We start from the raw sequence: 12347 nt of genomic DNA, 5'->3' as shown, positions 1-12347 counted from the left end.
ATGGTTTAAGTGTAAAGTGTCTGCTTTGCATTCAGGAAGCCCCGAGTTCAAACCCCATTCCTCCAAAAAAAATAAATAAGTAAATTAAATGAATAAATAGATAAAATAATTCAGTCATTTATTTTTGCATAAGTAAGACAGAGGTAAAGCAAATTAGCATTAAAAGGATCTCAAAACTCCAAACCTAACTTTTGAATTAATAAAGTTGATACTGGAACAATTAGCTAATGAAAACCAAAGCTTTTCCTTTGTGTCTTTTCCCCCTCCTCATCTGCCATCCCACTTTTGTTTCTTTTAGCACTTCTGTCAGAATTCTTTAGACATTACCACTAAATTTTTCCCATGATTATATTTCATGTTACATTACAGGCAATAAAATCATAGGGGAATAAACATTTCCTTAAAAAATGTAGTGAGGGGTTGGGAGAGGAAGGGAAGGGGTGGGGGAAGGGGGAAGAAATGACCCAAACATTGTATGCACATATGAATAAAAGAAAAAAAATAAAATAAAGATTCCCTTCAAAAGCAAAAAAAAAAAACAAAAACAAAAAGTAACATGAGGGAGTGTGAAGACACACTGGGACTCCGTGGGTGGTCACCGATTCTGTCTCAATTTGATTTTAACATATCTCAGCATCGTATTTGAGCGACATCTCTTTTTCACTTTTAAATCGGAATGTTCCTCATTCACCTCAACAGCACTGTAAATGTACATGCAATCAAAGCAAAGGAATACAGCGGTCACTGAAGGATGCAATCAATTCCATCCAATCTGTGAAGCAGGGGTACCATTTGACAGTTTCTGTGAAGGCTCGATACAAACAGACAGCTCCTCATATTATTATAAGAATAAATATGCATAATTTCTTCAAATGAAAAAAACCAGCTTACCCAAAAGCAAAATATCTTTATACATCATGGATCTCTTTGTAGCTCCAAGCAGCAAGTGTTCTCCTGCGTGAGCTCTCAACAGGGCCACCTTGATGAAAAATTCCATGTTTAACAATTAATTATAAAATACAACAACCAACAGATGGTACAATATGAATCTGATCTAACTAACAGTGAGTGTTCTTTAGGTATGTGACTTTTGTTCTAACAAACTATAATATTCATAGATATCTGCCATTGAAAAGCCTTCTAGTTTTCTACCTTAGAATGTCAACAGATTTTGCCCTTTCAAAATTTCTAGCATTACAAAAAAAGAATACTGTTAACTATTTTGGAGGGAAACAGAATCAAACAGACTAGAGTTCAAATCCTAGCTTGACCACTTGTTCCCTGGTTAACCTTGGATAAATTAGCCAGTATGTTTAGAACTTATTTATTTTCATCTGTAAAATGGAAGTAGTGATAAAAAATGCCTCAGAGTGTGCTTACGAGGACTGTGGAAAAAAATCTATGTAAAACATAATCTCTTCCACATAATACACAGAATAAACAAAAGCAAGCAAAGACTTGAAGTGGGAAGTACATAAAAGTCTGCGTTCTGCTACTTTCTAAATTGAGTCTCTGATGCTGCAGTAAACTCTCAGTTGAGCTTTATTCATTCAATCAATTGTGTGCCTGGTATCACCACAAGGAAGTAGAGGATGCACTTCAGATTTCATGTTTCTCTAATGTCTTCATCATTTTAGTAAATGGCATCATAACCAAAGTATTTGTTGACATCCAAGCAAGAATCTATTTTGAATCCTCTCTAACTTTACAGCAAATCCTAGTGCTGCCCATCAAAATATAAGACAAGTTAATTCACTGCTTTCTATCTCCGTTGCTGCCACACTGGTCCAGACCCTTATCATTTGTTACCTGAATCATCCCAACATACTCAGTTGGTATTGCTGTTTACTCCATCCTAAATCCTTCTTGACAAGAGCTTCCAAGTTGATATTTCAAAAATACTAATCAATTAGTATCATTTCTCTGCTAAATGGGTTCTTACTATCCTCAGAATGAAGTCCAAACTCTCCAATTATGGTTTCCCAGGTGGCAGGAAGAGTGAGGAAAGGTCAATGCTTTGCCTCTTATACCCCATATTTCTAGCTTTATCTTGCAACACTTGTTCACATTATTCCTGCCTGACTCAGAACCCTTGAATGTGCTCTTTCTATACTCAGAATATTTTCTCCTTGGATCCTGATGCACTTGACCGTCATTTAGGTCTTGGGAAATATATTCTCTAATCCCCACTATAAAGTATGTCTTTCCATCTCACCCTCAGTCATTCTCCAACTCATCCTATTCCTTTTATAGAATTTTATAGAATGTATCTCCACCTAAAATTAACTTACTCATAATTTGTACAATTTTTTATTGTCTTTCTCTCCAAACCAGTTTACAAACTTTATGAGCCTAGTGAGGCAATCTGTACTTTTATGGCAAAATACCCACGGTTCTTAAAATCAAAAATAATAGTCTCCTAATAAATACTCATTTGATGAATTTATGTAATGAATTTAACTGATTTAGGGTTTATGTAGGGAGATAACACCTACACAACAGAATTTCTGAAAGAATTAAATAAAACAATGTAACTCATAATGTATCTGAAAGCTAATTTCCCAGTGCCAAACCCATAACAGGCATTAACCAATCCATGGCTATTAATGTTAATAATAACCATAATGTTAATATTAAGTCTCAGTTAGCAAACAAAAACTATTTGGGACTGGTTTCTGGATTTCTGTTTCCCAATATTTGAACTTCATACATAAGCCAGCAACTTTTAAAGAATAATGATAATAAAAATATAAAACTGATAAATAATATAGCCTGACTTATATTGCTTAGGGTGAGACTGGTAGGTTTTAGCAATTTAGCATTATTCATTCTGGCATAACCTTCTGAGCCAAGCTATCTTTATGATATGTCAATAACTGTGACTCATTCCAGGAAGGCAGTTACAAAACATTTTAAGAATGATTTCAGATTTCACAGTATTTCTTCCCTGTCATCAGATGAAATGCTTTCTTAGAAACATAACTATTAAGTTTCTATGATGAATTTTGCTCTTATTGCATAAACATTTTGCCCTTCCTTGATTTTTACACAGTCATGCCCTTTTCCTCTAATTGTTTTTTGTTTTGTTTTTATGTGTCAATGATAAAGAACACTGTCAGAGGTTACATAACTCTACACTGGGTATAAAAGTTATCTTGGTTAACGTGAGAGAAGTGGAAATTTTTTAATTATTTTCATTTATAAGAAATTATACACTCCTTATTAAGAAGAATTTAAAATACATCTTCATGGACAAATTAAGAAATACGAGTTCCTAATTATTAATTATAATCTTAGTATACATGTGAAAAATATTTTTACATGTGTTAGAAAAATGACTGTATCAAAATTATTCTACTCATAATTTTTCAGAGATTTTTTCATGTCTATATTTTTATATACAATAAGAGCTAGAATGAAATTGACAGAATGAAAGGCAAAACATATATGTTAATTGTACCATGTGACCATAAAGACATATCCTCTTTAGTTTCTGTGTAGGAGTATTTCTGAGGATTTTAGGAATCTTCAGGAAACTCAAGACAACACAGCACACCGTTTACCTCAAAGACATTTATTCTTCTAATACCTTGACTCACAGTAGTAGTTATTTGGTGTTTACCTTTCTCCCTTTTGTAAGCTTTTTAAATTCCGAAAGGGCAGAGCAATGTCTTGATCAACTCTTATCTAATCAATAAGATTGCTAGATCCTTAAATAGAAGTCAAATAGTTATGCCTCTTGACAGAACAAGAAGATAAAAAAATAAGAAAACCCAATCCTTTCCATTACAAGATAATTTATACTTTGCTTAACATAGTGAATGTATTCAAAAGTGAAAGAACATAAAAGTTTAAAAAATACATTTTGAAGTAGTTATAATTTCTTGAACTTATACCTGGTCATCCAATGGCAACTCACAGAAGGCAGGAATATATTTTGCCCATTCCACCAAGACTAAGAGCTGCTGCTTCATAGATTCACAGACATCACCAATACTTGCAATTTTCTTAACGTTTATGTCAGTGCTTGCCCCAGGGCTTGACACTGAGATCTAGCAGTAAGCAGAACATTATATTAACTTATCATTTAAAACAACAGACGGCCAGCATTCCCTCTTTTCCTATGACTGTGCTAATAAACACCATGGAAGCAGGCACTGTCATTATCATATTATCTTCAAACACATTAAACATCTTCAAATTGAAAAATACAATACCTATCAGTTCACAAGCAAAATTGAAAACGTTCAGTACATAGCATCATGTTATGGGAGTAGAATCTTATTTTAAAGGCCAAATCTAAAAAGTTACCACAATTCTAGGAAGTTTCACAATGCAAAGTGACTACATGACAAAATAGGTAGTATCCACATGGAATATGCCCTGAGAGTTTATGTTTAATTAAAAATGATATTTCCATTCAGTCCATATTTAATTTGTCTATGCTTATGAAAAAAATTAGCCAGTGGATTAAACTTATCAGGCTGAGGAGAAAATATTTAGATAAGAAACTAGAACTATTTATGTTGTTATAATAAATGGAAGTATATCAAAATAAGATTAAGACAAAAGACCCTGTCTCAGCAATGTTGAGGATCTTAACATATAATGATAAACATTGAAAAGCTGTATATAATTTTAAACCCTAAAAGTATAAGTGGTATTCACAATCCTTTCTGCTGAAAAATCAAACACCGTGTAATGAAAGTTTTTGTGAACTTAATTTTTAAGCATGGGTGCATGCATGTATGCCTGTGTGTCATTATGTGTACCTGGATATTTCCTCCCAGCTTCCTCTTAAGCCATTCTCTAAATGCTTTATTGGACCATCAAGTAATCTTCAAGTAATGATGATGATAATGGGATGGTAACCTCGTCATATTACTCTTGGGTTATCAAGAATGAAAGTAGTCTCACTGACTGTAGGTCCTCATGAACAACTGAGCTATTTCATAATTTGCTTATATTAGAAAAACATCATGAATATTTGCAATACAGATGATACTAAAATAAATTTGCTTCAAAGTATCTTTTTAATTGGACTTAAATGATTTATTTTTGTGCATAGAACTAATGACTTTGTTTTTACACTTACACCTGCTTATTCTTATTCTAGAAATTTAAAATAATAAATCTGCCTTTCCCCTGTGTTTTTTGAATTCTGACTCTTCATTTAAATATCTATTCCCAAAGCAAGTGCCAAGAATGCTTCCTGAATTCAGAAATCATTTTCAAGGAAAGAAACTCTGATGATATGTTTCAACCAAACTACCCAAAAGTTGCAGCAACTGAGGTTTACAGATTCAACCAATAAAAAAAAAAAATACTGGCCCCAGAGCACTGTGGCATGCAGGAAGCATTTTTAATCCAGCCTATAAACATATTACTTTTCAGGCAATTGTAGACCAACATTCATTTCATTTAATAAGAAAGTCATGTCCAAGAAAAGTCAAAATTAAGTCAACAGTCCCACTAATACTTTCAAAGTAAACTTTTGAACTTGTGTAGATGCAATTTACTTTAGTAATGAGCACATTTGAATAAATTGGTTTATTTTTGCATTAGGTCGAAGTAGACATTGGATTCTATTAAACAAAGCTGGATGGTGGTATGTGCAACAGGTACCTGGCGAGACCGATTTTCAGCTTGGGCCAGCGTATTAATGGACGGGATGTTGCTACCATCATACGTGCTTCTTCTGGTGCTTATTCTATCACGTTCATTTTGCACAGCTGAAGAAGAAAAACCATAGCATTTATTGTTCAGAACTCTTTAATATACACCAGGATATACAGTTGGAGATTTCTTAAAAAGTACAAAAGGTAAGAAATGATCTTTGTAAAGGACCTTGGTGGTGAAAAGTAACACTGAAGAGCTTCTCATTTTGTACCACTTTCAAAAGCAGTGATAGCCCAACTTGTCCCTACAGCTCATAAAATGTGGTTATTTGAGACTTCGTGATAGCATGCTTTTTAAAACACGTTGGGTTAATTAGTTGGAGTTTTAGGAGGATGATTTTCTATTCTCTTAAAGTTAATAAAACTATAAGGTAACTAGAGAAATATTATCACATGTAAGACAGGTCAAAGATAGGAGTGTATTTACTATCAGAAGATATGAGTCATAGGTTTTGAAATTTCTATTTTTTTTCTATAAAACATTACCAAAATAGAAAGTAAATTTATTTTTTTAAATGGCTTTAAGATTACAATGTTATGACCTTTTATGAAACACAGTCTTTGGGACAGTTTACAGACATTATTTTAAAACAAGTCATCACATCAGTCTGAAGTACCTTCTGAGAAGATTGAAGTTTAAGTATCAGTTTTTTGGAAAGGTGAAGTTGTCCCTCACATCATATAAAAGGTCTCTAAGAGAAAGCTAGACTTTCCTTATTTCAAAAAGAATAATGTATATCTCCAAATCTGTTATTGAAAAGTATATTTTTAAATATAAAATCTGTAAACAGGAGTATTAACTCATATACTCATATAAATACTACTCATAGAGAATAGAACAAATCAGATGTCAAAGTTAGATTTCGACACTTAGGAAATAAGATTATCTTCCATTAACCCAAGAAAAGAAAAGCAAGGCCTGTAGCCCTAAATTATTTAGGTTAATATTCTAATTTGTTCTGTTGGAAAGATCAGGCATTAAAGCATCACTTTTGCTGTAATTATTGTTTTATTAAAGAACAATTTTGGTGGAACAGATTCTGCCCAGGGAGGGAGGGGTGCGGTTGGCACTGGTAAGAAGGGGGAGATGGCAGGGAAAGGAGTAGGAGGATGAATATTGTGCAAACAATGTACACACATGTATGTAAATGCAAAAATGATACCTGTTGAAACTGTTTCAGGAATCAGGGGAGGAAGGAGGGGGAAGGGGAAGAGCAGTAGAGAGGGTGAATTCAAGTATGATATATTTGACACATTGTAAGAATCTTTGTAAATGCCACAACGTACCCCCACCCAGTACAACAATAAAAAAATAGAATAAAATGAAAAACAATTTCTTGGCCAAAGTCTTGTAACACAGACCTGAAAATATTAATTATCAGCTTCACCTGTTTAGAGAGAAAATATTGGAATTTTTTTCCCTTAAGATAGAGAGAGTAATCTTTAAGTTGGGGTGAATCATTAATATTTTATTTTAAAGTCATACTTATGGATAGCTTACTCATTTTTCAGCAGAAATTGCTACTGAATTTAAACCTAAACTGACTCATTTGGAAATGAATATATAGAGATAAATTTTAAGATATTTTTTCTGCTTTTTCAAATTTCATTCATATGATCAAGTATCATAAAAATACTAAAAAGATATTACAAACATTTATAAAATTTTCACTTCTCTCATTTTTGACAATAATCCATGTTTCTATGTTTCCATTTATATAATCTTGATACTAAGCTATGGCTGTAAAGAGAAATATACCAAATATAAGTGTACCAAATATACTTTGAAACTCAAAGGAAAAATTAAAGCATCATTTCATGAACTATAGTAGATATAATTTCACTATTTTAAAAATAATTTTATTTCACAAATTGTCAAACTCATAAAGAAAATATAAGATTGGGCTGTTTTTCACAATTTTGTAAGGGTTAAAGGTTGATGTTCAAATAAACAGGAATGAAGACATTTGACAAAGTTTGTAATTACTCCTATAAACTATCCAATAGAGCTTTTAGGACATTACACACATCATTCTTGAAATGAGAATGTGTTTCTCCTTTAATTTTGTAAACCTTATTTTTTATTGTCTCCTTTAAGTCTTAGAAGCTGAACAAAACTAATGGAATTTCTTTAATTTTAACGTATTGAGTGATAAACAAAAATATTAGCTATGTTCAAGGTACATTTGATATATTTTATACTTCCACAGTATAGTGACTTAATTTTTAATTTGATTTTTTTAAGTTTTAAGTGATATTCTTGTGCAAAATATTTCTGTGTAAATGATAGACACAGACAATAGCAAAACCACTAATAGTAATAAAATCTTTAGCCACTAAATTAACTATATCAGAATGTGCAAGAATATAATCAGATCATTTAAAATGATCAAAATTAGCATACACTAAAATAGCATGTCTACATTGTCTCTGTTCCCCAATAAAATATAATTTTATTTTGGAGGGATATTGTGTGCGTTACATTCACTACTGAAATCTCATCACCTAGAACACAATTTGGGAGGTATCAGTGATCAATGAACACTTGTTAAATGAATGAATGCATGAAAAGCAGACGTTCAGTTAATGTTTATGAAATTAATAAAGAGACTTAATTGTTACCAAGAACAAAATGTTTAAAATGCATTTATAATTTCAATTTGCTCGTACATTTTTCCACTTATCTTTTGAACAGTATATTGGAATGTTATTTAGACAGTAATTTTTCTGCCAATGACAGCATTGTGGTAGAGAATGCTGTCAGTAATCAGACCAGGTAAGCACTGGTTCCACCCTTATTAGCTGAATAACCTGTCAGCTAAATTCTTTAACTCAAGAAACTCTTGAACTGATTCCTCATTAAAATATTGAGGAACAACAGAGCACATGTAAAAACGTTATTGTGATTAATGAAAATGTGCATGCTTACCATTTTTCATCAACAATGTTAGCTCTTATCATCATTATTGTTATTATCATTACCTTCTTTTTTCATTCCTGCTCTAAAACATTTTCTTAATCGACAGTATCTACATTGATTCCTTTTGTCCTTGTCAACAACACATTGGCGACTGAACCTGCAACATCAAAGAAAGATAAGTCATTCTATACAAAACTATCAATGATCAAAAAAGCAAATAAACAAATGGACTTTAAGTAAATATAGTCAAATTTGACTTAATAGAAAGTATGTAAGAACAATTAGCTAAGGCATTTCTAGTCTTATGATCAACATGTATGTAGAAATATAAACCTCACCTCTCACATAGTCTTTATAAAAAAATAAAACCAAACAACTACCTCATTTTTGGCCAGTGTAGATGATAATTTCTGTCATGAGTCATGAAAGTCAAACCCAGTTTTAAAATCTTTGTCATATAAATTTTAGCTACTTATTGCTAAATGATTTCAGTGAGATGGACAATATACCAAATTTAAGTCTCCTGCCCATTCATGCTTCTTCTCTATTTAAATATTATTCTGTTCATTTTAAATGACCTCACACCCAACTGAAATTTATGGGAAACATCAAATTATATATTAAGAAGTCACTAAGAACAGCATTGAGAATGTAGTTTTTATGTAATGACATGCCACTTCATGGCTGTTAGAATGGCTATAGTTGAAAAAAACAACAATGAAAGTGTTGGTGATATGTGGAAAAATTGGAACCCTCATACATTGTTGGCTAGAACATTGAATGGTGCTGCTGCTTTGGAAGTTTTAGCAGTTCTAAAGAAGTTAAACATAGAGCTAACACATGACACAGCAACTCCATGCTAGGTATATACTAAGGAGAAAAAAGAACATATGTGCATAGCAGCATTATTCATAAAAGCTGAAAAGTGCAGTGATGAGCAGATAAAATGTTTGTCCACACATGGAATGTTACTTTCTATCAATAAATAGGAATGAAGCACTGATATGTGGTACAACATGGATGAATTTGAAGCACTTCTATTGTACATGTGTCTGACTAGGCACAAAAGGCCACATATTATATGATTTCATTTATAGGAAATGACCAGAAGAGCTAAACCTATAGAAACAGGAAGTAGATCAGTAGTGGCCCCATCTTACTGGATAGGAAGTGGGGGTATTGGGGAGTGACAGCTAAAGGTTCTTACAAGACGATGAAAATGATCTAAATTGCCTGTAGATGGCTGCACAACTCTGAATATGAAAAAAAACTAAATTGTATACTTAAAAGAAAGAGTAGTGTTTTAGAGGTAGGTTTGAGCCTCATTCCCAGGTTCACCATTCACTCTCAGTAGAACTTGGGGTTGTAAAACAACATCAATCTACAACTGTATCTTAAGATCTTGCTTTAAAGGGTCTTATATAAATGTACTTTATAATTTAGGGCACCTATTAGCCACACAGTAACCAATGAAATTGCTTCAAAATTCTTGTATATAGGTGGTGATATATCCTGATTACTTGAGCTGATTATTAAATGAAAAAATATTTTGTGACCAGTGAAGAAACTTTAAAATATATGGGTGGCCATTTAAAACTGAATGTGAGGTAAAGCCTATTTGAAACAAGTTCAGCTAGAACCAAGGTGTACTTTCAGAGTGAGGAAAGCTGTGTTCATTTGAATGCAAGGCTGAGGAAACTACGCAGAAGGGATCAGATGACCAAAAATCATAGGCAGAGCATATCCCATTAACATAAATTAAATTAATAACAAAGATTAAATAAGCATGCAGGGATTAAACAAATACTACCTGTTTCCCCCATTCAAGGAAATTATAATCTAATAGAGTACACATACAAGTTTACAAATAACCATTATCAAAAACATTGTGTGAGAAGTATTGAAATAACATTTAAAGTGCTTTAGGAGGCAAAGCTGAGTGAACTTCAGTATGATGGAAGAGTTAGAGTGGAAACAGAATTTAAAACCTGAGCTAAAAAGCAAATACACAACAGCCAAAAACCTATGCCTCTAAATGTGCGTCAATACAATGACTTTTTCCAAGAGGAAAATCATGCATTTGCTTAATATCAAAGCACATAAAGAAGGCTATGTTGGCAACAGCATACATAGTGGGAAGGTATGAGAAGTTACAACTGTCCCTGTTGCTAGGATACTTATTAAATGTCTAAAAGCTGCTCAGCAGAGGTTAGTCAGGCTCAGAAGACCAAAAATTGTATGTTCTCCCTCATATGTGGACTTTAGATCAAGGGCAAAGGCAGGAATGTTGTTAGACTTGGGTCACACACTAAGGGGATAGCACATATGGGAGGAATGGGGATAGGTAGGAAACCCAAAACTTGAAAGTGTTTGATGTCCCCGCTCCAGAGGAACTAATACAGAAACCTTAAAGTGACAGAGGTCAATATGGGAGGTGACAGGGAAGTAGTGAAGAGGTCAGGTAGAGATGAATCAATTCGGGTTGTAATACACATGTGCATGGAAGCAATGCTAGGAATCTCTCTGTATAGTTATCCTTATGTAAACTAGCAAAAATGCTATGTCTTTCTTATTATTGCTTATGTCTTCTCTTCAACAAGATTAGAGAAAAGGGCAGAACAGGTTCTGCCTGGAAGCGAGGGGGATTGGGGAGGGAAAGGGAAGGAATGGGGGACAGGGGCGGGGGCGGGGGAGAAATGGCCCAAACAATGTATGCATATATGAATAAATGAATAAAAAAAAGAAAGAAATTGGGTCTGGACCCACTTAGAAATAAATTCCTTTTTTTTTTTTTTTTTGTCTGCAACTTGAGCTCAAGTAATCCTCCTGCCTCCACCTCTAAAAAAAAAAGCTGCTCAGGAAGCAACTTCCCTGCTTGCCCCCAGAGAAAGGGCAGAAATTTCAAAAGTCCTTATGCTGGTATTCTCAGCTTCTTAAAAGTTGTTGAATTTAATTGTTTTAATCACCATTTTTCACTCCAAAAAATGTTGTTTTGTTTTTATTTGAGTTGTTAATTTTAAGAATACCCTATATTTAAGGTAATCATAGAGAAAATGTTTTTGATGAAGGAAAATGATCTACTTTTATCTCTAGAGTTTTTATGTATATAAATACTAAATACTAAATACACCTAACTACTCTTTTCTCTTTATCAAGTTTTTAAAGTGGGCGATTAACATTTCTATTAACCTACATCACACTCTCCTGCAAAAACTCCTAGAGAACACTAGGTAGGTATTAGGAAAGTTATGTATTAACTTTTATTACACCTTGAGAAATCAAATGGCACCATGCAGAGAGGGAGTTAATTTCTTTCTCTTAGAACCATGTAACAGGGTGGGAGGTTCAATCTCCAGTCCCACACTGTTAACATGGCTATCACTGACTAATGGAACAAATGCAGAGATTCTTCTGTTAAAATCAGTAAATCTGGCCAATAACCTAGATTCATCCTAAATGTAATTTGCCTTCAAGAACTGTTATACCAGAGGCTGGGAGAAATAAAGGAGAATGGTGGATGTGAATAAATAAAAATAATTTTAAAAAAGAACTGTCGTACCAATCAGGTACAACATCTAAACCTAAACTCAGTTATTATGTTGACTAGATAATATTTTTTTAAAAAAAGACTACTAGAAATGTGTGACACTTACAATTAGTTGATAACTTTTGGACAAAAGATTTAAATTCATGCTGGGGACCAGTGGCTCATGCCTGTAATCCTAGCTAGCTGGGAGGCTGAGATGAGG

At 33.1% G+C, this 12347-nt stretch overlaps 1 protein-coding gene across 4 annotated transcripts in view; it reads right to left on the bottom strand.

The window, feature by feature from the left end:
• Hnf4g (hepatocyte nuclear factor 4 gamma) overlaps window positions 1-12347 on the bottom strand; it is a 132493-nt gene that overhangs the window by 10532 nt on the left and 109614 nt on the right. For all 4 annotated transcript variants that reach the window (XM_074068738.1, XM_074068739.1, XM_074068737.1 and 1 more), the window contains 4 exons: window positions 8661-8755; window positions 5626-5732; window positions 3897-4052; window positions 892-979 (listed from right to left, as the gene is read on the bottom strand). In XM_074068738.1, coding sequence (XP_073924839.1) covers window positions 892-979; window positions 3897-4052; window positions 5626-5732; window positions 8661-8755 — 446 coding nt within the window. The remainder of the gene's footprint in view (window positions 1-891; window positions 980-3896; window positions 4053-5625; window positions 5733-8660; window positions 8756-12347) is intronic.

This window comes from Castor canadensis, chromosome 3 (genome assembly GCF_047511655.1).
Source record: "Castor canadensis chromosome 3, mCasCan1.hap1v2, whole genome shotgun sequence".
In the NCBI taxonomy this organism is placed as follows: domain Eukaryota; kingdom Metazoa; phylum Chordata; class Mammalia; order Rodentia; family Castoridae; genus Castor; species Castor canadensis.
The sequence above is the reverse complement of the archived record's forward strand: the minus strand, read 5'-3'. Positions and strand labels throughout refer to the sequence as shown.